Genomic DNA, 21,245 nt, shown 5'->3' with positions numbered 1-21,245 from the left:
TGAAAAAAGAAAGTATATACAAATCTCTGAAAGAAAAACTTTCTCGGGTGATTAATCTGGCAATTCACAGATGTATTCTGCATGGGCCAAGCAGGATATATCTATACATTAAACCAATCTGTCAAGTTTTGCTTAACACTTAAGTTCTCTGGTCCTTTCTGAAAAGACCATCTAGCAAACAGATTTTCAGTATTTTCTGACCAAATCACTCTTGGATTAAGAATTTGGGAAGCAGCAGTTAACCACCCAGTTCCTAGCAGTCTGTCTATCTGCAGGTACTGGGCATCTGAAAGTCTTCTGTGAAAGAGACAATTAACATGGGCCTTTAAAAGCTCACTGAACTTTCCCATTTCTACAGTGTTTAGACAGTGTCTTGAAGCAACATTCCACAGAAATGAAGGACTAACATAGTCTATTTATATTGTGTCATAGCTATTTAAAGGCTTGGTGTCCTGGCATCGTCATCTCACCTATCTCTCTCTCTCTCTCTCTCTCTCTCTCTCTCTCTCTCTCTCTCTCACACACACACACACACACACACACACACACACGCTTGGGCATTCCTACTACGTAAAAACTATACCACTGGCTACACCCTCACCTCCAACATTTAATAGAGGCTGCAGTGTTCATTGATGCCTTAACACATCTTGGTAGTCCTAAATTAAAGAAAACTTAGTACATTAAAATGTGTCCAGGCAGTCAGACTCATAGATGACAGTACCCAGGAAGAGACTCCTGCTTCTTGTTGCTTTTGTCCAGCTGGATAAAGTTCAGGCAGAAAAGACTTTTTCTATATGCTAAGAAAAAGTAACTGGTCTCCAAGCGTGGCTCTCTTTCAACCCTGCAGTACTAGTGCGGCTCAGGCAGAGGGAAATAGATTTCCAAGTTTCAGGCCAGCCTGGTCTACAAAGAAAGACCCTGTCTCAACAACAATACAAAACCCCTAAATGGTAGAAGGTAGAACTTTTTCACCTTGAACAGAGTCAGGAGGACTAGAGTGTGCTTCACCTGTGGTGGTGGGAACAGGCACAACTCACCCAAGTTCAAGAAGCCTGAAGGTTGTAGACTGTACAAGCCAAGGAAATTCTCTTAGCAACTTCTGATTCTTAAGAGCTTTCTAAGGCACAACTTAGGGGCTACAGAAAACCATATGCATGGAAAAACAAACCAGGGAACAGGAACATGATGGTCACAGAACAGATGTGTGGGTAAGCAGGGCAGACAGAAATAACAGCCGACTTCTAGAACATCCACAACAGAGTGGCCATCAACCCTCACACCTTTCCTGAGAAAGCTTCTTTGAGCATAAGTGTGTATCCCCAGGCTCCATCTAATTCACATGTACACTGCAGAGGAGCTCTGTGACAACAGCTCGGCTATGTGGAAGGGATGCTTGCTATCTCAGCCTTGCTTAAACTTACATTCTGTATATCTTTCCCAAGCCTGAGTGTGTGTTCGCATACAATGTATATATGTATATGTATAGTGTGAGGAAGAGACTGGAGGAAGAATGATGCCAGTGAAGGTCTAAAGACAATACCCTCAAGTTAGTACCACCTTCATGTGGGTACTGGGCAACCAACAGGTCACCAGGCTTACGTGGCAAGAGTTGTACCAGCTGAGCTATGGAACCAGTCCTAACTGTATTATAAATGAAGATGAAATGTACAAATCTCCTGGAGAGCCCAATCATCATTACTGAACCTGACTTAAGAAACACAAAACCTAACTAACCAGCACCCCCAGAGCTCGTGTCTCTAGCTGCATAGATAGCAGAAGATGGCCTGGTCAGCCATCGTTGGGAAGAGATGCCCCTTGGTATTGCAAACTTTATATGCCCCATACAGGGGAACGCCAAGGCCAAGAAGTGGAGTGGGTGGGCAGGGGAGCAGGGTGGGGGGAGGGTATTGGGAACATTCGGGATAGCATTTGAAATGTAAATGAAGAAAATATCTAATAAAATAAGTTAAAAAAAAAAAAAGAAAGAAACACAAAACCTGCCATTTGGCAGTGTCACATCCAAGTGTAGTCTACACAATGAGTTGTAGGAAAGCCAGAGTAACACCCTATCTCAGAAAATAAAACAAAAACCAGTGGTAAAGACAACAATGAGGACAAGTGATGGTGAATTAAAGCACACCTTTAATCCAGGACTTGGGAGCCAGCACAGGGGGATCTCTGATTTCAAGCCAGCCTCATCAATACAGCCAGAGCTACACAAGGAAACCCTGGCTTGAAAAATAAAGGGGGAATAGGAAAGGGGGAACAGGAGACAGACAGATAAAACCTAAAGCCATGCATTAAACCCAGACATAAAAGAATGTAATTAAAAACCTTAAGAATGTTTTTTTTTCTGTTGGATAGTGGTGCCGTGCGCCTTTAATCCCAGCACTTGGGAGGCAGAAGCAGGTAGATTTCGGAGTTCGAGGCCAGCCTGGTCTACAAAGTGAGTTCCAGGACAGCCAGAGCTATACAGAGAAACCCTGTCTCGAAAAACAAAAACAAAAAGAATGGATTTTACTGGTGAATTTGCAAATGAACAGAGTAGAAATAACACCTGTACTATACAATTTCCAGAAACTAATGGATACTTACAATAGGTCAATACCACCCTGGCTATAAGCAGTAACACAAAACATTACACACACACACAAAGCATATTTCACTGAGATAGATGTATAACTCAACAAAAATCTTCATAAAATGAGTCAGAAAGAACAGACAATATCAGAAAGAACAGAAAGAACTTGACAATATCAAAACCCATCCACAAAACAATCCACCTTAACTTGTGACAGTGGGAAGCTTTCTTATCCTCAATAAGGTCCACCACAATAACCAACTATCAACAAACTTCAGAGAAAATGAACAAATACTATCCCCAGGACCCGGATATAGCCAGAATATATGTTCCTCTCTGTTCTGTTATACAGAAATCCTTGGGAATTTTCCTGAGACCATTAGAATAAACAAAATAATGAGTTTTCTGGATAAGATCAGTGTCTTACAGACACCATGACTAAGGCAAGCCTTATAAAGGACAAGATTAAACATATAACTGGGGCTGGCTTACAGGGTCAGAGGTTCAGTATCATTATCGAGGTAGGAACGTGGCACCGCCCAGGCAGGCATGGTGCAGGAGGAGCTGAGAGCTCTACCTCTTCATCTGAAGGCTGCTAGCAAAAGACTGGCTTCCAGGAAGCTAGGATGAGAGTCTTAAAGCCCATGCCCATGGTGACACACCTACTTCAACAGGGCCACACCTTCTAATAGTGCCACTCCCTGGGCCAAGCATACACAAACCATCACAATCAGTATACAAAACTCAGTAGTATTTCAATAACAGAATGAACAACCCTAAACTTGAACACACTCTCACTCATATAGGATATAAACCACACAATGAAAACTACAAAACTTTGCTAGAAAAAAAAGTACAGGAACAAACCAGACAGCCACATGTCAAGATGAATCCTAACCCAAAAAATGAAAGTATTAGCTCAAAATGAGTGCCTAAATTTAGGAGTTAAAACAATAAAGCACTGCCAGGCGTGGTGGCGCACACCTTTAATCCCAGCACTTGGGAGGCAGAGGCAGGTGGATTTCTGAGTTCGAGGCCAGCCTGGTCTACAAAGTGAGTTCCAGGACAGCCAGAGCTACACAGAGAAACCCTGTCTTGAAAAACCAAAAAAAGAACAAAACAAACAAACAAAAAAACCAATAAAGCACTTGCTGCTCTCCTACGTTGTTTGGTTCCCAGCATGGAGTTCACAACTAGAGCTCCACAGATCCAATGACCCTGGACTCAAACACACAGACCCACATTCAGACACACACACACACATAATTTAAAATTACAAAAATACATCTTAAAAGAAAAAAAATAACATCAACAACAAAAAGCAGTTTAAAAAAAGTAAAACATTTAGAAGATAGGAAAATATTTCCTACATAACCAAAAATTCAATAAAGTGAACTTCATCAAAATTAAAACCTGGCACACTTTAAAGACACCAATTTTAAAATAGAAGAAGCAAAAGATGAGAACATTCTTTATTATACCTCAAGTAACCCAAAGTTTTAAATGAGCAAAGATAACTAAAGGCTAAAAAAAAGCACAGGCCTACAAAACTAGTCCCTGGAAGGATTGGACAGTTTGAAAGCAGCCTAGCCTAGAGATACTTTGTCTCGACCCTCTCCCAAAATGTTTTCCATCACAAGCTGGGAGTGAAACTGAAAATAAAAGCACCATGAGATACTATTCCTGGGCCACTGAAAGAGCTATCTCAATTCAGAGGCAGGCAAATCTGTGAGTTCCAGGCCAGGCAGAACTACATAGCCAGACCCCATCTCATCAAAAATAAAATGCAGACCATAAAGCTAACATACAAGAACACCTAACAGAAACACTTGCATTAAGATGTTCATAGCTGAGTGCCACGCAGTGGAGGTACATGCCTTTAATTTAATTCCAGCACTCAGGAGGCAGAGGTAGGGGAATCTCTGTTTCCAAGCCCAGCATGGCCTACAGAGGGAGTTCCAGGACAGCCAGGGCTACTCAGATAAACCCTGTTGGGGGTTGGGGAAGTTCACAGCTGTAGAACAAGTAACAGCCAAAGCGGAAACAAATTCCCATAAGATGTGAGTGGACAGACAAAAGGTAATAAAGAGACTCACAGAAACTGTTCAATAAGAAGGAACTACCTACAGGCTTATAATGTATCATACACAAATAAGAGAAAATAAAATGCCAATCAAATACATCAGTATTAACTGCAATTGAGAATGAGTGCAAATGGGTATGAGAGATTGTAAACATTATAAAAGATTTACCTTGACAGCCACAGAACTTACAGCCAATAAAATCTCTCCAACAGATTACATCAAACGAGGTTAATTTTTAATTGTTAAACTTAGAATGGAAACAAATGGTAATGAAAAGTCACTGGGGGTTCTTAGGCACATACAAGTAATTATTAAGCACATCAATTGCTTTCTTAGAATCCTCTAATGCATATTGACTATGGGGATTACTGAGACTGCACACAGACTGAAAGAGGAAAGGCCTCCTGCATCAGCATTTTCAGATCCAGTGTGCACACCCTGAGTCACATTACATGTAGTTCAGGAGTTAAACTCTAGGACACAGGATCCATCTGGCTACCACCTATTTTTTTTTTTAACTCGTTTAATTAGAAGTTAGCTAGGCTGGAGAGACGGCTGCGCAGATAAAGGACACTCACTGGCTGCTCTTCCAGAGGCTCCAGAATGGATTCCCAGAACCCACATAGTGGCTCACAACTGTTTCTACCTCCAGTTGCAGGGGCTCTTTTCCTCTCTTTTAGCCTCTTTGGACACAAGAAATGTATATGGTACAAAAACATACATGCTGGTAAAACACCCAAACGTTAAAAATAAGCCAACATCAGTAACAACACAAACAACTCAGCAAAACTTTTAGTTACAATGTGCTGGCTAAAAAAGATATACTGGGCACATCATATAAAAAGGTCATACAGTGTAAATGAATGATTGAGAATTTTTAAAAAATTTCAAATCTTATACAAGGGAAGCAAACTACTCAAGCTCTGAGAAGGCTCCCCACACGTGGAATGGGGTGCTACCCACCCCACCCCAGGAAGTTAAGAGTCTCGGAGCCCATCACCCTCCTCAGCCTCCTGCAGCCAGGCGTTCTGATGCTAGAAAAAAACCCTGCCACACAGCATGCCCTAGCCACTCACCCATCCATGGTACAAAGTCAGTAAGAATGGCCTTCCAAGTTTTCTCCACCTCAGAAAACATGTGTGTGTGCACACACATGCCTATGCACACACAACTGCATGCATCACTTCCTTCAAACTGTTCTAAAATAACTATTGTAGACTTTATCAGACTTTTCTTGATTTGCATAAATGTCTCTCCAAATGAGATCATGCTATTCACTTTTATCCAGTTATCACTGCCAAGTCCCTGAAGCCACATTTAAACATGTTAGGCAATGGCAGAATCTTCTGGCAAGTGCATTCTTGACAGTTTGCTCAGGACACTCTCATTTAAAGCCACCACCACAAAAATAACAACACTCTCACCTTGCCATTTGCTCATAAAATGTGCTCTCCACTTCTCTAATTCAACTTTTCCCATCTGGGAAATAAATCAGTACCTTGAAATCCATACCTGAGAGACAACGAGAGGGAGGGGGGGCATGCCTCGTGTCTAGGTAAGAACTCTGCACCCCTGCCCAGTGCTACAACTGTAATTTTCCTATATTCTTAAAGCCTGCTGTTTAGAATCTTCATCTACTTATTAACAGACTATATATATATATATATATATATATATATATATATATATATATGTTTGAACTTTTTAAAAGTACTTATTAATACTTAAAAATCTGGCAAAAAAAATTTCAATAAAATGCTTTGTGAAGCTACTAACTTTTATACAGGGGAGGGGGGAGAACCTAAAAGAAATTTAGCAGTATGTTCAGAGCTATCATCACAGGGCTTTACTAGTAACTATTCTTCTGCCTCAGTGTCCTTCTGCCTCCCTGCAATGACTTTACTGTGTTTGCCCAAGAGAAAATGTTCACACTGAGGACAGAGTGAATACACAAGGTGTATCCAGATGCTAGGCAATCCCCAACTGCTAGGAAGCTACAGGTACAACCTGAGCAACTTGAGGAATCTATCAAAGGCACAGAACACCAGGACACATCTAGGATAAAGGGACTGTCCTTTGCTTATGCAAAGTACTTGAAATGTCATCAGTGGCAAGAGACTTCTAGCGTTCAAGGTGGTGTTAGAGTAATGGTTCTTACCCAGGTTTAAGCTTGAAGAGGATCCATGTGAAGAGAGGGAAGGAGGTGGTGTCTGTGAATGTCCTGGTCCCTGACTAGGGAGAGGCATGCCCACGGGTCCAGGAGAGGAGGAATAGCTAAGGCTGCTATAAAAACTGTGTCCAATGGGGGCCAAGCTGCTCGATGTCCTCTTATAAAGGTCACTGCTGCCAGTCAGGGAGTCACGGCGGGAGCCACTGCCAGTGTTGGAGTTTGCAACTAAAATGGAATTAAAACAATGCAGATAAGAACAGGCCTGTTCTTTGAAGAACAAGCCCAGTGGCCTGTTCCTAACACTTTGATCCAGACTCCTTACCACCGCAAATGTGTAGCAGTTCTAGGGGCAGCTAACGTCATAAAGAGGACATGGCTTGGGTTAACAGCTATTCAAGCCATCACACAAATATGGCAAATTTACCTTCCTTTAGTGTCAGAAAGAATGGGATGGGGGCAAGTTAAAGAGCCCTGGTGGCCACATGAGCTACGGGAAAGTAAAAGGAAATGGCCTAAAAGGAATGCCTTTCATCAACTGAAAGGTTCTAGCAGAAAAATGGAATACAGGAAGGAAAAAAAAAATGTGTAGGCAGGGCACTGCCCCCTACACAAAACTTTCTAATGCAGGCCTGTCACCTTTGGGAGCTACTGTTAGCCTACAACTCTGATTAGTGCACCTTCTCTCAGACATGCAGTTCTGTTCTGAAATCACACTGCTGATAACCACTCCACGGATCCCATTGTCCACAGACTACATTCTTGCGTTCTTTTCCCATCAAAACAAATATTTTGGTCTAACATTCTTCCTCCCAATGTTCCACAGCATCTCCCTTATCAATGTTCAAAACACTGGATAAAATGCCTAATTGTTTAAGATGTTCCAGCCAAGCCCCGGGCACAGGTCTGAATGTGGAGCACCCAGCCTGTGACCTTCTGATTCCTTCTCCCTCAGCCTAATGTCTTCACTGCTATAGTCCCCTCCACAAGCTCCCTAATGCCCAAAGAACCTCTCTCTAGTTTTCACGACCTGAAACAAACTGACAAAGTGAACATAAGTAAGTAGCAACGCGAACATGGACCTTAAAGAGGCCCTGGCTGCATAACTTCTATAGTCCAACATCTCAAAGGTTAGGTGGGCTGGCTAGACTGCCAGGGACTTGGTCCACATTTGCCTGTGGTATCTGTGCAGGGTGTCATGCACTGTCAGGGTTGCAGAAAGATTATAAATCTCATTAAAAATCGTTTAAACAGCTTCTCAGCCTAACTTGTACCTGCTGTTCCAAACCCTCCAAGGGCCGATCCCAGGGTGGCACCAAGGGAACTGCTGCTTCCGAATCCCAAGGACGTGTTGGCAGGCTGGGCAGAGCCCTGAGAGAAGAGGGAGCTGCTCTGGGAGTTACTGCTCAGAGAGTTGTTGCCATAGAAAGAGCTGGAAGCCAGATTGTTACTGGGCTGCTGCTGAGGCTGGGGCTGGGGCTGCTGGGTGCCTAAAGGTCGAAATGGTCCATTTGTAGTTCCGGCAAGACCACCAGCTGCTCCATTTGCTGAAGCTGCAGCCGCTGCAACAGCTGTGAGGAAGGAAGCACAGCGTTAGGCTGAGAAGGTACTAGCCACATACCCAGACTCTACTGTAGCCACTTTCAGAAATACTTTTAATGCTACATTATCTTTTCAAGGCGGACACAGACTTTATAAAGAACTGTGCAAATCCATTTTGATGCCTACATCTGAAGCTTTTACTGTCTGTTTCTATTACGGACTTGAAGTAAAAATTCCACACAACAAGCTCTTTACGCTAGAAGCTGGTTTAAAGTGGCTCAAGCATTATATAGACCCATTAAATACAACAACTTCCTAAAACTCCTAAATTCTATACTTACTCCCACATGAGACTTTTTTTCATGAAACTATTTTGTCCATCTATTTAAGTCCTTCAGTCCTACACTTCTTTTAACATGCAGATATTTTCGTATATGCCCTCTACTCTCATTCATCCACCCACCTACACATCTAGGGATGGGATTGCATTATGTAACTCTGACTGGTATGGAATATGAACTCAAGAGATAGCTCCACCTGCCTCTGTCTCGAAAGAACTAGAATCAGAAGTGTGTGCAAACACAAGCAGCTGACTCTCATTTAAAACAAACAAACAAACAAACAAACAAAAAATCCCTCATGTAAAGAGCTTAAAAATCCAAATTTTCCGCACTGTCAATCAATACGTTGCTATGACAGTCCTCTGGGTCCCCACAGTTTTACTCCGACCCTATGCCAGGGTGGGGTGGGGGTAAGACATGACAAAAAAATATGTCGTTAGCCTTTGAATGCTGCCTGCTGTGCCATTTCCAGTGCATCTAATCAGGTGCCACACAATCACCAACAGAATCTGAATCTACCAAAATGCCTTGCAGCTTCTGACTCTCTTTGAAAGATTATGGGGTTAAAAAAATAGAGAATTTACCAATTAAGGACCATCAGAGCCTATCTGAAGGCCATCACTGTCAGCCACCCTTCCCCTTTAGCTCCCTCACTAGAGTTCTCCAAAACGAAGCTCACTCACCTGCTTGTGCAGCTGAGGAGCTAATGATGACTGGGGCTGGAGCAACAAGCCGGACTGGAGCTCCGAGGCCATTTCTGGCCCCTGCATTCACCACAAGGGCACCAGTTTGGTCATAGTAAGCAGCAGGTGCCAAGACTGGATAACCTGGGGAGAGTAAGCAGCACACAGCAGAAACCATGTTGGTTCGTCTCCGCTGCCACCGTTTTCACCACCGTGCAAGGTATTAGGTGGGAACTCCTCCAATAAATGATTAGTGAGCATTAAATCACATGGCCATTCTAAGTGACATGATGAAAGTTCACAGTACTCCAGTCCCACCTCCCTACCAATGCCACCTGCCCATCAGTGACAGCACCTAGGTTACCGGACTATCATATCAGTGTAGGTAGGGGCTGTAGCACTCGAGGACTGAGGCTGCTCATGTCCCAGTTACTACAGTCCACAGGCGGCGCTCTCAGCTGCGGGGTGGTTTGGATAAGAATGGTCTCTACAGGCTAAGATGTTTGAATACTTGGTCCCCAGGCAGTAGAACTGTTCAGAAAGATTACAAAGTTTGACCTTCCTGGTGTTATCACAAGAGGCTGACTTTGTGGTTTCAAAAGCTCACACCATTCTACTTAGCTCTCTCTGCCTCAGACTTATGGATCAAGACGGAAGTGCTCAACTACTGCTCCGGCACCGTGCCTGCTGCCATCTTCTCTGTCATTATGACTTGGACTCTAGCACTCTGAAACTGTAAGCCCCAAATAAACTCACTCTTCTCTAAGTTGCTTTAATCATGGTGTCTTATCTCAGGAATAGAAAAGTAACTAAGACAGACACCAGTCTCCTACCGGGCACTGAATTCATATTGTTTATGGTACAAACAAGATTCAGTACTAACCAGTCTAGAGTCACATACATGGGTATTGCAATCCACAGTAATCAAAGGAACTTCTGAATTACACAAGGAAAATGTGTAACTGGATACCAACTTATTATAAATAAAGACAAATTCAACTTTGGGATTACATGGACCTGGATGTACAACTTGGCTCTCTGTCACTTACACAGCTGAAATGCCTTGAATCTCTGAGCATTAATTGCCCAATCTATAAAAAGCCTTGGGAGAATTAAAGAAAAGCCGAGTGACAAGGGTGTCACTGCACTTAAGGGACAGGAGCACTCTCTTCTGTTGGTCAATTTAGGATAGGGAATACCATTCCAAAGTTCTAGCCAAGACCAATGTACTGTTTTCTTTACTAAACAAGTAGCCAAAGTATGAGTATAACTACCACAATATTTGCATACCACATAGTAATCCAGGCTATATATCCCACATTCAGCGAGAAGAGCTAGGCTAGGTTCAACTGACAAAATTATTCACTGCTACTAAGCATCTCCAGGTCTTAGTAAGAATTGTGTGCACATGCACAGGAGACCTAATACAACAGAGATAAGTAACAAAATACACAAGTTGAGGCATCTCAGTTTATAAATGGCTATATCGGACAAGCAAGTGTCACAAAATTAAGGACCTGTTTCAATGAAGAACATGACATTAATCTATGTTCAATGCTCACCAACAAGGCAATAAAAAGACCAACAGACACTGGTGACACATGAACGTATTTACAACTCAGTGGGTAGCCAAACAACACTTAGAAACCCTACAGATACAAATGGTGGCTACTTAAGAGAACAGCAGAAATTCTTTCTCAGTCAAGCTGCTCAAATACACGGGCATTCAGACCAAAGCCAAAGACTTGTGAAAGCAGGATGAGCGCTCGGTCCACTTTAAGTCCTGAGGCAAAAAGAGACCAACAAAGCAAAGCTCACCTTCTCACATGTACGGACATACACATCCGTCAGGTGTTCAGATAACCGCGATGACCAACGACTGGCTCAGAACAAAGCTCTCATCATCGACCTCTGGTCTAAGTGAGGGCAAGTATATATCATCCCTGCCAGTCCCCAATCCTAAGCCAAAAACACTCCCTCAATTCATACTTTTTTGGCCCCACAAACTATTAGGAACATCAGTGCAAATCTTACCTGGCATACCTGCAGCCAATCCTTGTCCAAAGGCAAGAGCAGAATTCACTGCTGCAGCTGCTACAAGGGGATCTGTTTGTTGTCCCTGCTGGTTCTGATTTGGGGTCAAAGGACGTTGGCTAGCTCCTCCACGAAGAACCTGGGAATAATAAACAGAAATGCTATCTCACAGGAGTTACAGAGGACACGCCACATGCTCTACTAGAGTCAGTCTTTTAAATGAGAGCTAAATAAATAAATGAATGAATAAGTAAGTAGGTATGGGGGGGCACAATTTTACTTTTACATTGGTATATTCTACCTACTATCCTACACTATTAAATTACTTGTGAAATAAATACATAAATATAATGTACTCTCAAGAAGAGTTTAAATTTAAATACTCATGGAAGCCTTGGGCAATCATCTAGAAGGCATGCTGGAAGGCTGGTAGCTTTTCAACATGGTCACTTTTCCTGTGTGGGTAACCTCTAGCTGGCTCATGCTCGACTCCAGCTAATTAAGTTTTCCTCTTGCTGTCATTGAAAGCTTCAGTCAGGTGTAATTAAAACTGAGCCCATGACAGCCATGGCATTTTTCAGACTCATCCAGTGGTTACCATTTCTGACAGAAATGTCAAACTGATAGCAAGCTGGCTGTCCTGGAACTCTGTAGAACTCAAACTCAGAGCTCCACCTGTCTCTGCCTCCTAAGTGCTGGCATTAACGGTGTGTGCCACCAGTGCCAGGAATAAAATGTTTATTATAATGGTTTCAACACACGGTGTGGCTACTAGGGTAAAAATTCAATTTATCCATCATTTGGTAAAATTTCATTCTGGTATACTTTGTTCTAAGTACAACCTTTAGAAACAGTAGATTATGCCAGACAGTGGTGGCACACACCTTTAATCTTAGCACTAAGGAGGCAGATGTACAGAGAAACCCCATCTTGAAGGAGGGGGGGGAGGGAGGGAGGGAAACAAAAGAGAAGAGGAAAAAAAACTAATACAGCATTGCTCTTTAATCAATTAGCCCTTACCATAGATTAGACAATAAGAACTATAAGCAAGGCGGGCAAAGCATGTGCACTCTAGTAAATAAGGCTGGGAGACAGCCTAGTTTAACAGTAAGAACTCTTAAGTACCCAGGTTCTGTTCTCAGCACCCACATGGTGGCTCACAACAGCTGCAACTCCAGTTCCAATAGAGCCAATGCTCTCTTCTGGCCTTGCAGATACCAGGGGACACATGTGCATACATGCATGCAGGCAAAACACTCTTAGAAATAAAACAAAAGTAAATAAATTGAAAGAAGGAAGAAAACATAGTGAATGTCAGAGTTCTGTCACGTGGGTGACAAAAGACTAAAAAGGACTAAGAGGGATCAGCCCAGACAGGAGGCAGTCTCAGCACCTAGGAGAAGTATCTGTACACACTGCACAGCCATCTCTAACCTCTGTGCAGCTCAAGGCGATTCTGAACTATTTACCATCCTATCTCCACTAGACATGCCACCATGCTCAGTTGTACATGGTGCTAGGGATAGAACCCAGGACTTTATACGTGCTAGGAAAACACTGAGCTAATACCAACTGAACAAACTCCCAAACCAAAGCACAAAATTCTAAACCACAACATCTTGGATGGAGCTTCAAGTGAAAATAGGTCCCATAGGTTCTTGTTTGACGACTCTGTCTCAGGTGGTAAAAAATGCAAAGAATTAAGAGGTGTGGTCTTGTTAGAGGAAATAGCCAATAAGGGTGAGCTTGGAGTTTCCCAGTATGCTTTTTTGAGATATGGACTAACACTCCCTGCCTCTTCTCTCTCTCTCAGCTGCAACCACCTTTGCTCAGCCATCATAAACTCTAACCCCTTGGAACCTAAGCCCTCTTAAATCGTGTGTGTGTGTGTGTGTGTGTGTGTGTGTGTGTGTGTGTGACAGCTCCTCTGTGTAGCCCCAGCTATCCTGGAACCTCCTCTGACATTCTGGCAGGGCATGGTGAGCCATACCTTTAATCCCTGGACTCAGGAAGCAAGGACAAACAGATCTCTGAGTTGAGAAAATGGCCTACACAGTGAGTTTCAGAATATCCAGTGAAACCCTCTTTCAAAAAATGAAAAGGGGGGTGAGGGGCATTTTTGAAAAAAGTCCTTAAGTGTTTGCTGCCCAAGCATGTGACCCAGAATTCCATGGCCCACACAGTATATGGTCATGGACTTATTCCAGTGTCAGCCACGAAGAGAGAGAGGGATTCTGGCTCACTGGCTGGATAGCCCAGCCTAATTGGTGAATACCAAATATGGGTGAGAGATACTTGTCTCAACAAACAAGGTGGCTGGCTCCTGAAGAATGACACCAGAGACTAATAACAACAATAATGTATCAGCTAAATGAGCACTGGAACAAGTATGTGGACGTACACACAGGCACTCAGCACTTTATGATGAAGAGCAACAACATCTGTGACAGACAGGAACCCTGTGTTCATGAAGACATCAACATCAGCTGTGAGTCGCTTGCACACAGATGCACTCACAAGCACTCACTGGTCTGTCACTAGCACACATCAAACCACGCCCACCCTCACAGCAGAGACTTTACCTGCTGCTGTCCCTGCTGGGCCTGTGGAGCACTCTGCTGAGTAGCAGAGTTTGTAGCTGCTGCAGCTGCAGCGGCCTGCTGCTGGAAGAGGCTGGCAGGGTAGACACCCCATGGCGTGACTCCATAATATTGGTGAGGAACCACAGCTGGGCCTAAAGGGAACCAGAGAAAAGTAAGAGAAATTTTACAAGTGTGATCTTAGGATTATTCAGATCTTAAAAGGTGAGATCCAAAAAATAAATAAATAAATAAATAAATAAATAAATAAATAAATAAAATAAAGAACACAAAGATTTGTGCTAGTCAGTATTTATGAAAGAGGAGGGAGGGATTGAGATATTGTATTCGATCCTCTTCTGAAGCCAGGCTGCACTACAGCCAGACATGTATGGGTAAAGTGAGAAACCCACTGAAAAGAGAGGCTGGGAGGGGAACTGAAGGAATAGGGCTTAAAAACAGGAGACACCGTGAGAGCTATTTGTCAGACAAGGCTGTGCTATGTAGCCTTGTCTGGCTTCAAGCTAGAGCTGCTCCTTCCTTAGCCTCCCAAGTGCTGGATTACAGACGTGAAACAACATATCCAGCCAGAAGTCATGTTTACCCCATGAGAAAGAAAAGATGCATTGTAGACATCAAAGTTTGCTGTGAAAGGAATACATAGAAAGTGCATGAGCTTAAACAGAAAGGAAAAGAACAAATTACAGCTGTGCTCTGCCTTTACCAGTCACCTGAGGACTAGCTGAGGCTACCAAGCCCCTGCATCACTAACCCCAGATGCAATCTATGACCCTTCTCATAACTGGACCTCCATACACAATTTCAAAAATCTTTGACTATTTTTTCCATGTTTAAAGTCACAGCGTTATTCAATATAACAAGCACACAGTCTAACATTTCAAGCTGACGGCTACTGACAAAAGCACAGTGCACCTAACCCTGACTCACCAGAGCCACTGACCACAGCAGACAAACTCAACTCTGCCAACAGTTCACCTTTTCTGCTGAGAAGTGACAGCTCCAAAGTCCACAACACGAGGCAAAGCCACAGATCTGAACGTAATAAGGTAGCTAGGAGAGTAGCCGGTGGGGTCAAAGTCTAGGTCAAAATTTGATGCTGCAGTTGGTACCAAAAAACCAAAAAAGATGTGAATTCACTCTCAAGACAGCGATGGGACTTAAAGAGTAAATAGTCTAAGTAGAGTTTACATAATTTAAAGAACTTACACAAGAAGGAAAAATAAGAAACTGTTCAAAGACAGCTCCTGGGGTCTGGTTAAACATGCCTTCTTCCTCAGTCCCTGCACAAGGCTAAGCACATGCAGCATGACTAACAGTGAGCAGCCTTGCATTTAGGCTCCAAGCTGTTCCAAATAGTACAGTTGTGCTGGCAAAGGAGCTGCTTCTCATTAAACAAAAATAAACCAGCACACACTGGCAAGGTTCTACACCACAAGTCAGACTGCATCACTGCCTAATGCTAAGCTCCATCTAGGTGGTGCTGTTTGATGCCTATGGCTTACCATGACCAAGAATGCCCACTGTGTTGAGGAAATGTGTTACAATATGGACCATCTTCTTTTTTTTTTTTTTAAAAAAAAAGATGTATTTATTTATTATATCTAAGTACACTGTAGCTGTTTTCAGACACCCCAGAAGAGGGCATCAGATCTCATTATGGATGGTTGTGAGCCACCATGTGGTTGCTGGGATTTGAACTCAGGACCTTCAGAAGAGCAGTCAGTGCTCTTAACCGCTGAGCTATCTCTCCAGCCCCATGGACCATCTTCTTACAGTAAGTATATGGACTAAAGTGCCTTGTTGACTTTTCAGAACCTAAACAATTCAAAAGCCTGGTCTCCAAGTTAAAGAAAATGACAGTTTCCAAACTCACCTGACAACTGATAGACTAGTAAGGTAAGGAAAGCCACGGGGGGAGGGGAGAAAGGCACTTAAGAAAACTGTCCCAGTGCCTGGGTTTCTTGTTCACACAGCAGGTGTGCCAGGTTAAGGGTATGGCCTTTTGACCTTTAAGAAGATGAGTGTGGCCTGCAAGGACAGCACCCTAAACTGTATTTACACTTAGCCTTCTAATCCCTGAGCTAGTACTCCTACTACTTGGACCTTGGTCATGTGGTTGAAATTAAACACCCTAGAGTGCTTAGCTGAAACTGGCTAACCAGAATTCCTGATTCAATTTCTGTGTTAACAAAATCCTCCCTTCTATTTAAATCATCTTTAGTCTAGGTGATGTGTAAACAACCTATCATTTCATTAACTACACATTCGTCACCCTGATGATGAAAAACTCAGAGAGACTAGCACCAAGGACAGTGCGTAGCACTTAGGTGTGGCAAACGTCAGCGGGGGCCAGGCAAGGTCACAGTACTGACAGGGCTGCCACCATAATCAGGGAGACAATTGGGGAGATTCTCTACATCATCACTGAGAACCACACTCTAGTCACTGAAATCTTACATTGAAACTAGTTGAAAAGAGTGTAACTTACACGGGTGTGTACCCCAACAGTTTCAGAGGTTGTTTGTTGCCTTTGTCCTCATTGAAATGAAGCCACTTAACATTTATGGCCCCTCTGAGACAACAACTGTGCTACACAGATTAAAAAGAGAAAGGTACTTGACTTTGAAAAAAAAAATTCAAAGTTCAGGGAAGGAAAAGACTATTGTGAATCCATCCACAAGCAAATAAAAGTTGTCAGCAACAAAGACAACAGCTAATCCAGAATAAAATCAGGTCATGCCAGGCACAAACAGTGATTACTATCTGGAGGCAGAGGCCCAAGCTGGTATAGTAAGGCACCTGAAATCAGGCGGGGCTGGCTGTGGTGTATCTTGAGAGCCAATGTGACTATTCAAGAATAAAAGAGCAGTGCACTGGTAAGCCTCACACACACAAGTCATCGAGAGAGGATGAGCCAGCTCAGCCAATCTTCAGAATTCTGACACTAGAGCTCCTTTGTAGCACTAATCCCAAGGACCAACCATCATCTCCTCAGGCGCTGATGATGAGCTGTGAGTGAGAATAACAGTACCATGCCACATTTCAGAGTAGGGAGAAGAGAAATCCAAGGGGAAAGTGCTAAGACTTGTGCTCAAAGGCTATGCAATTTAGAGGAAGGGAAAGCCACAAAGCAATGAGAAGGTAAGGAAACCGTGGGCTTCCTATGGAACCAATGAGAAGGTAAGGAAACAGTGAGTTCCCTATGGAACCAACAGAAAAGCTGAGCAAATTCCCTGCACTATCAACAAGCAATTCTGTGGACGAAAGCTACTGTGGGACAAAATAAGTGACCACCTTATTTTCCTAGACAGAACAGGACAATAATAGCTAAGCAGAGAAATATGACTGACAAGGGACTGGCACTAAAACCAGGAGGTTGTTGGAGACATGGTTTTGGCAGAGTAGAAAGAAGGCATGCCGGTTTCAAAGGACTTTTCTAGCAAGTGAGCAAATCCCTCATGCAGCACGTGTCTCACCGAGTGTCGCTGCTGCAGCCAATCCAGCTGTGTAGGGGTCCGTCCCTGGGGGAGCAGCGCTGATGATGTATGGGTTGGGGACAAACGCAGCGGGAGCTAAACCTGCTGGAAACATACCTGTCAGTAAAAACAAACGACCAAACTGCAGCCCTACTACACACCTCTCTAGTCTGGCTGGCATTCCAGGCTATAGATGAAGGGGACAAAAGGGAAGAGAGAAAAGGCTGAGAGTAAAGAGGAATTTGACAAAGATAATATAACCTCAATAAAAGGTCATAGTGGCATTTATCTAAGTCAGTGTGTGTCTGTGTGTGTCTATGTATCTGTGTGTACTCACAAGGAGGACAGAGAAGACAACAGGTGCCTTCCTCTATGGCAGTGGTTCTCAAACTTCCTAACGCTAAGAACCTTTAACTCTCATGTTGTGGTGACTCCCAACCATAAAATTATTTCATTGCTATCTGACATGAGAGGCCAAAGGTTGAGATCCATAGCTCTAAGGCTTTCTACCTTATTTTTTAAGACAAGTTGTCTTGCTGCACATGAGGCTTGCCATTTTGGTCACACAGGCCAGCAAGCTCCTTGAATCCTCTTGTTCCCATTCCCCAAAGCTGGGATCTACTTGCCTTCGGGTTAGTGCTGCACATTTGAACTCGGTCTTCTTGCTTGCCCAGTAAACACTCTCACCTACCAAGCTTCTCCCCAGTCCTGGCGGGCTCTATGAAATGGGGGGGGTCTCACTGTGTAGCTTACGCTGGCCTTGAACCCTCCTGCCTCAACCTTCAAAGTGCTGAACTACAATGCCTAATTTAGACCATTATGGGCAACCTCTCCCATATTTACTAAAGAAATGTTTGCAACAAATCGTTTATATATCATTTTTGTACTGTCTCCTGGCTAAGATTAAACTCAAGTCTCCTGAATGTCAGGCAACCTCTCTACCTCCAAACTATACCTGCCCCTATTACAGTTTTAAATTCAGCTGGACAGACTCTTAGGAATTAATTTTATTGTCTGTGTTACACGGGATTGAATCCAGAGCCCTGTGCAGACACTGAATCCTCTGTGCATACTCTGAGTTCCATCTCCAAGTCTTAAAATCATATTAATTTTCAATTTTACTATTAAAATTGTTTCAAAACACTTTTATTAAATGAGGAATTATTTCTACTAAAAACAATGCTTCAAAAGAGTTTTGGTATTAATGAAAATTTACATGTACACAGCACTGGCAGGTCTTGTGGCAACTAGGGTAGGATTAAACCCTCTTCTCCCTTGCCCACCACACCCAGGGCTGCCATAGCCTTTCTGCTCATTTCTGTTACGTTTAAACCAAGAATAAAAGAAATCTCTCCTCCCACTTAGTTACAGCTAAAAGTACTTTGTTTTGAAGAACCCTTAAGAAGGTCTGGCAGGGCTGCCAGGCACAGCAGTCACATCTGTGATATCAACACTTGGGAGGCTGAGGCAGGAGAACTTAAGTCTTAAGTCTAGCTGAGACTACACCATGATCCTGTCTGAGAGATCTAAAAATAAAGATCCAAATAGGTAGAAAGGTCAAAGTGAAGATTAAAATGCCTACCAAACTCATGACAAGAAGGAAGACTTGGAAGATGGACCTTAAAGGAAAAAAAGCACTGCCTGCTGTTGAGTAAGCCTAGAAGCTAACCTGGTCTATTCACAGCTGCAACAACCTAATCACAGGTGTGAAATCTAGTCATTTATTTATTTTGGGGGACAGAATGTCACTGTGTAGCCCTGGCTGGCTTGGAACTCATAGAGGTCCTCCTGCCTCTGTCTCCCAAGTTCTGTGATAAATGTGTGCATCACCACACACCAGCACTGTTGCCTGAAACCTTACCAAGTGGTCTCAGTAGTCATTTCTCTAGTAAATTATTTAAATTCTGATTTGGGGGCCGGGAGGAATAGAGTCCAGAGAAGTATTATAAGTTCAAGTCTAGTACACCAAAAATAAAATATGGGGCAAGAAATAACTGGATACAAGAAAGAGGCCACTTACTCTGTAGAAGGCATTTGTTTAAATTCCATCTACCCTTGACTTTCCTTTTTTGGACACAGGGAATCGCGGTCTAATCCAGGCTCACCCCAGATGTATTATTATCTATCACACAGATCAGATTGGCCTGGGACCCGTGGCATCCTCTAAACTCTTTCTGCCTCCCAGGTGTTAGGATGGACTTTGATGTTAGTGAGAGTTACTGGTTTTCCCAGCATCCACCTCTCCTAGGTAGAAAGAGACATGGGCTTAAGGACTTACCGATGTGAGGCTGGTGGGCTGCTGCAAGTGCATACTGCTGCTGCTGGGCAGCTGTCAACTGCTGAACAGCAAGTGCATTGGGTCTTTGGAATAGCTGGGGCAAGAGAAAGATGTTATAGTTAGAGAACTGTCCTGTGAGATGATGTTTCATAGCCTCTGTTACACATGATGCCCCACTCCTGGAGGAGTAATGCCTCAGAACCCATTCCCTCTAACTGCCTCTATCAGTTCACCCTCTCCAGAGACTGGTCCTATGTCTCACCTTTCCTAAACTCCTGCTATACACACATATGAAAAATCCTCAAGTGTCTAGCACAGAGTGACTAGCACCTCAGAGTCAGGTAAGAACACTGCAGAGTGACTTCCATGGGACCCCAAGGTTAGAGTCTACCCAAACAGCTTCTAAGACCAAGTGATGTCTTAGTCATGCTTTGGAGAAGATGAGAAAAGTTTGCTTTACTCTCTAGGAAAAATATTTTGCATACCTTCCTAAAGTAGCAGTTCTCTCTAGTGAATGAATTAAGAGAAATGCCTGGCTTTGGGAGTTTCAGGGTCTCCTAATCTTATTCTTCTTGGACAGTGAAAAGGACAGAAGCGCAGCTATTGACAAATTTTCACTGAACCAGCAAGATTCCTAACTAAGCCTAACAACCTGAGTCTCATTCCTAGGACCTACAAGCTGTCCTCTGACCTCCTACACTGGACTGGTGGCATCTGCACCTGCACACAAAATTTTAATTCACAGGAAAAAGAGAACGTATTTTACACTTCTCACTAAAATGATCCCATGAATGTACCTATTAATATAAAATATCCACAGTCAGCAATCACCTGTTCATTTAATAAATATTTACTATGCAAGGAACAGGAACAGGAACATTTTATCATGAAGAGTGATTAAGAAAGGGGAAGCTAGCAGCCTGATTGTAAAGAGCCTCAAAGGTTTTCTTCCAGAGACAAATTGCTAAATAGCCCTATTCCCAGAACACAGCTTCCAACTGTTCTTTCTACAGTACCCATCAACAGCCAAGTTCACATCACTTAGTGATATCTAACAGGTAGTACAGACCTTGAACTACAGCCCTATTTATCAAAAGACAATGGAGGGTGCCATCACCTCAATTCGGCAAAATTACCACTGAAACTATTCTTACTGTTAATGTACACAATAGAGATTTAATCCTGTGGCCTTATACCCTACCTCTGTCTCAAACAGTTATGGAGAGATGGTTCAGCTGATTAGAGCACTTGCTGCTTTTGCTCCAGGTTCAATCCCGGGACCTATGTGTGCACCAGGTAAAGGTGTGTGTGTGTGTGTGTGTGTATGCGCACATGCATACATGCAAGTAAAACATTCATACACATAAGCCTAAAATTATTTTGATAATTTATTTTTCTTTTATGTACATTTGTGTTTTGCCTGTATTTGTGAAAGACTCAGCTCCCCCGGAACAGG

At 43.1% G+C, this 21,245-nt stretch overlaps 1 protein-coding gene and 1 non-coding gene across 15 annotated transcripts in view; both read right to left on the bottom strand.

Annotated features, from left to right (window-relative positions):
• Pum1 (pumilio RNA binding family member 1) overlaps positions 1 to 21,245 on the bottom strand; it is a 117,430-nt gene that overhangs the window by 20,544 nt on the left and 75,641 nt on the right. For 6 of the 14 annotated variants that reach the window (XM_021201304.2, XM_021201305.2, XM_029539991.1 and 3 more), the window contains 7 exons: positions 19,790 to 19,883; positions 17,512 to 17,613; positions 14,018 to 14,169; positions 11,436 to 11,574; positions 9,402 to 9,545; positions 8,110 to 8,406; positions 6,827 to 7,063 (listed from right to left, as the gene is read on the bottom strand). In XM_021201304.2, coding sequence (XP_021056963.1) covers positions 6,827 to 7,063; positions 8,110 to 8,406; positions 9,402 to 9,545; positions 11,436 to 11,574; positions 14,018 to 14,169; positions 17,512 to 17,613; positions 19,790 to 19,883 — 1,165 coding nt within the window. Of the gene's footprint in view, positions 1 to 6,826; positions 7,064 to 8,109; positions 8,407 to 9,401; positions 9,546 to 11,435; positions 11,575 to 14,017; positions 14,170 to 17,511; positions 17,629 to 19,789; positions 19,884 to 21,245 lie in introns of all 14 variants that reach the window. The other 8 variants (XM_029539984.1, XM_021201301.2, XM_029539985.1 and 5 more) reach the window with 4 other exon arrangements.
• LOC115064288 lies at positions 11,280 to 11,352 on the bottom strand. Its single transcript, XR_003844130.1, has one exon. It is a non-coding gene; the product is annotated as a small nucleolar RNA SNORD103/SNORD85 (small nucleolar RNA).

This window comes from Mus pahari, chromosome 6 (genome assembly GCF_900095145.1).
Source record: "Mus pahari chromosome 6, PAHARI_EIJ_v1.1, whole genome shotgun sequence".
Classification (NCBI taxonomy): Eukaryota; Metazoa; Chordata; class Mammalia; order Rodentia; family Muridae; genus Mus; species Mus pahari.
The sequence above is the reverse complement of the archived record's forward strand: the minus strand, read 5'-3'. Positions and strand labels throughout refer to the sequence as shown.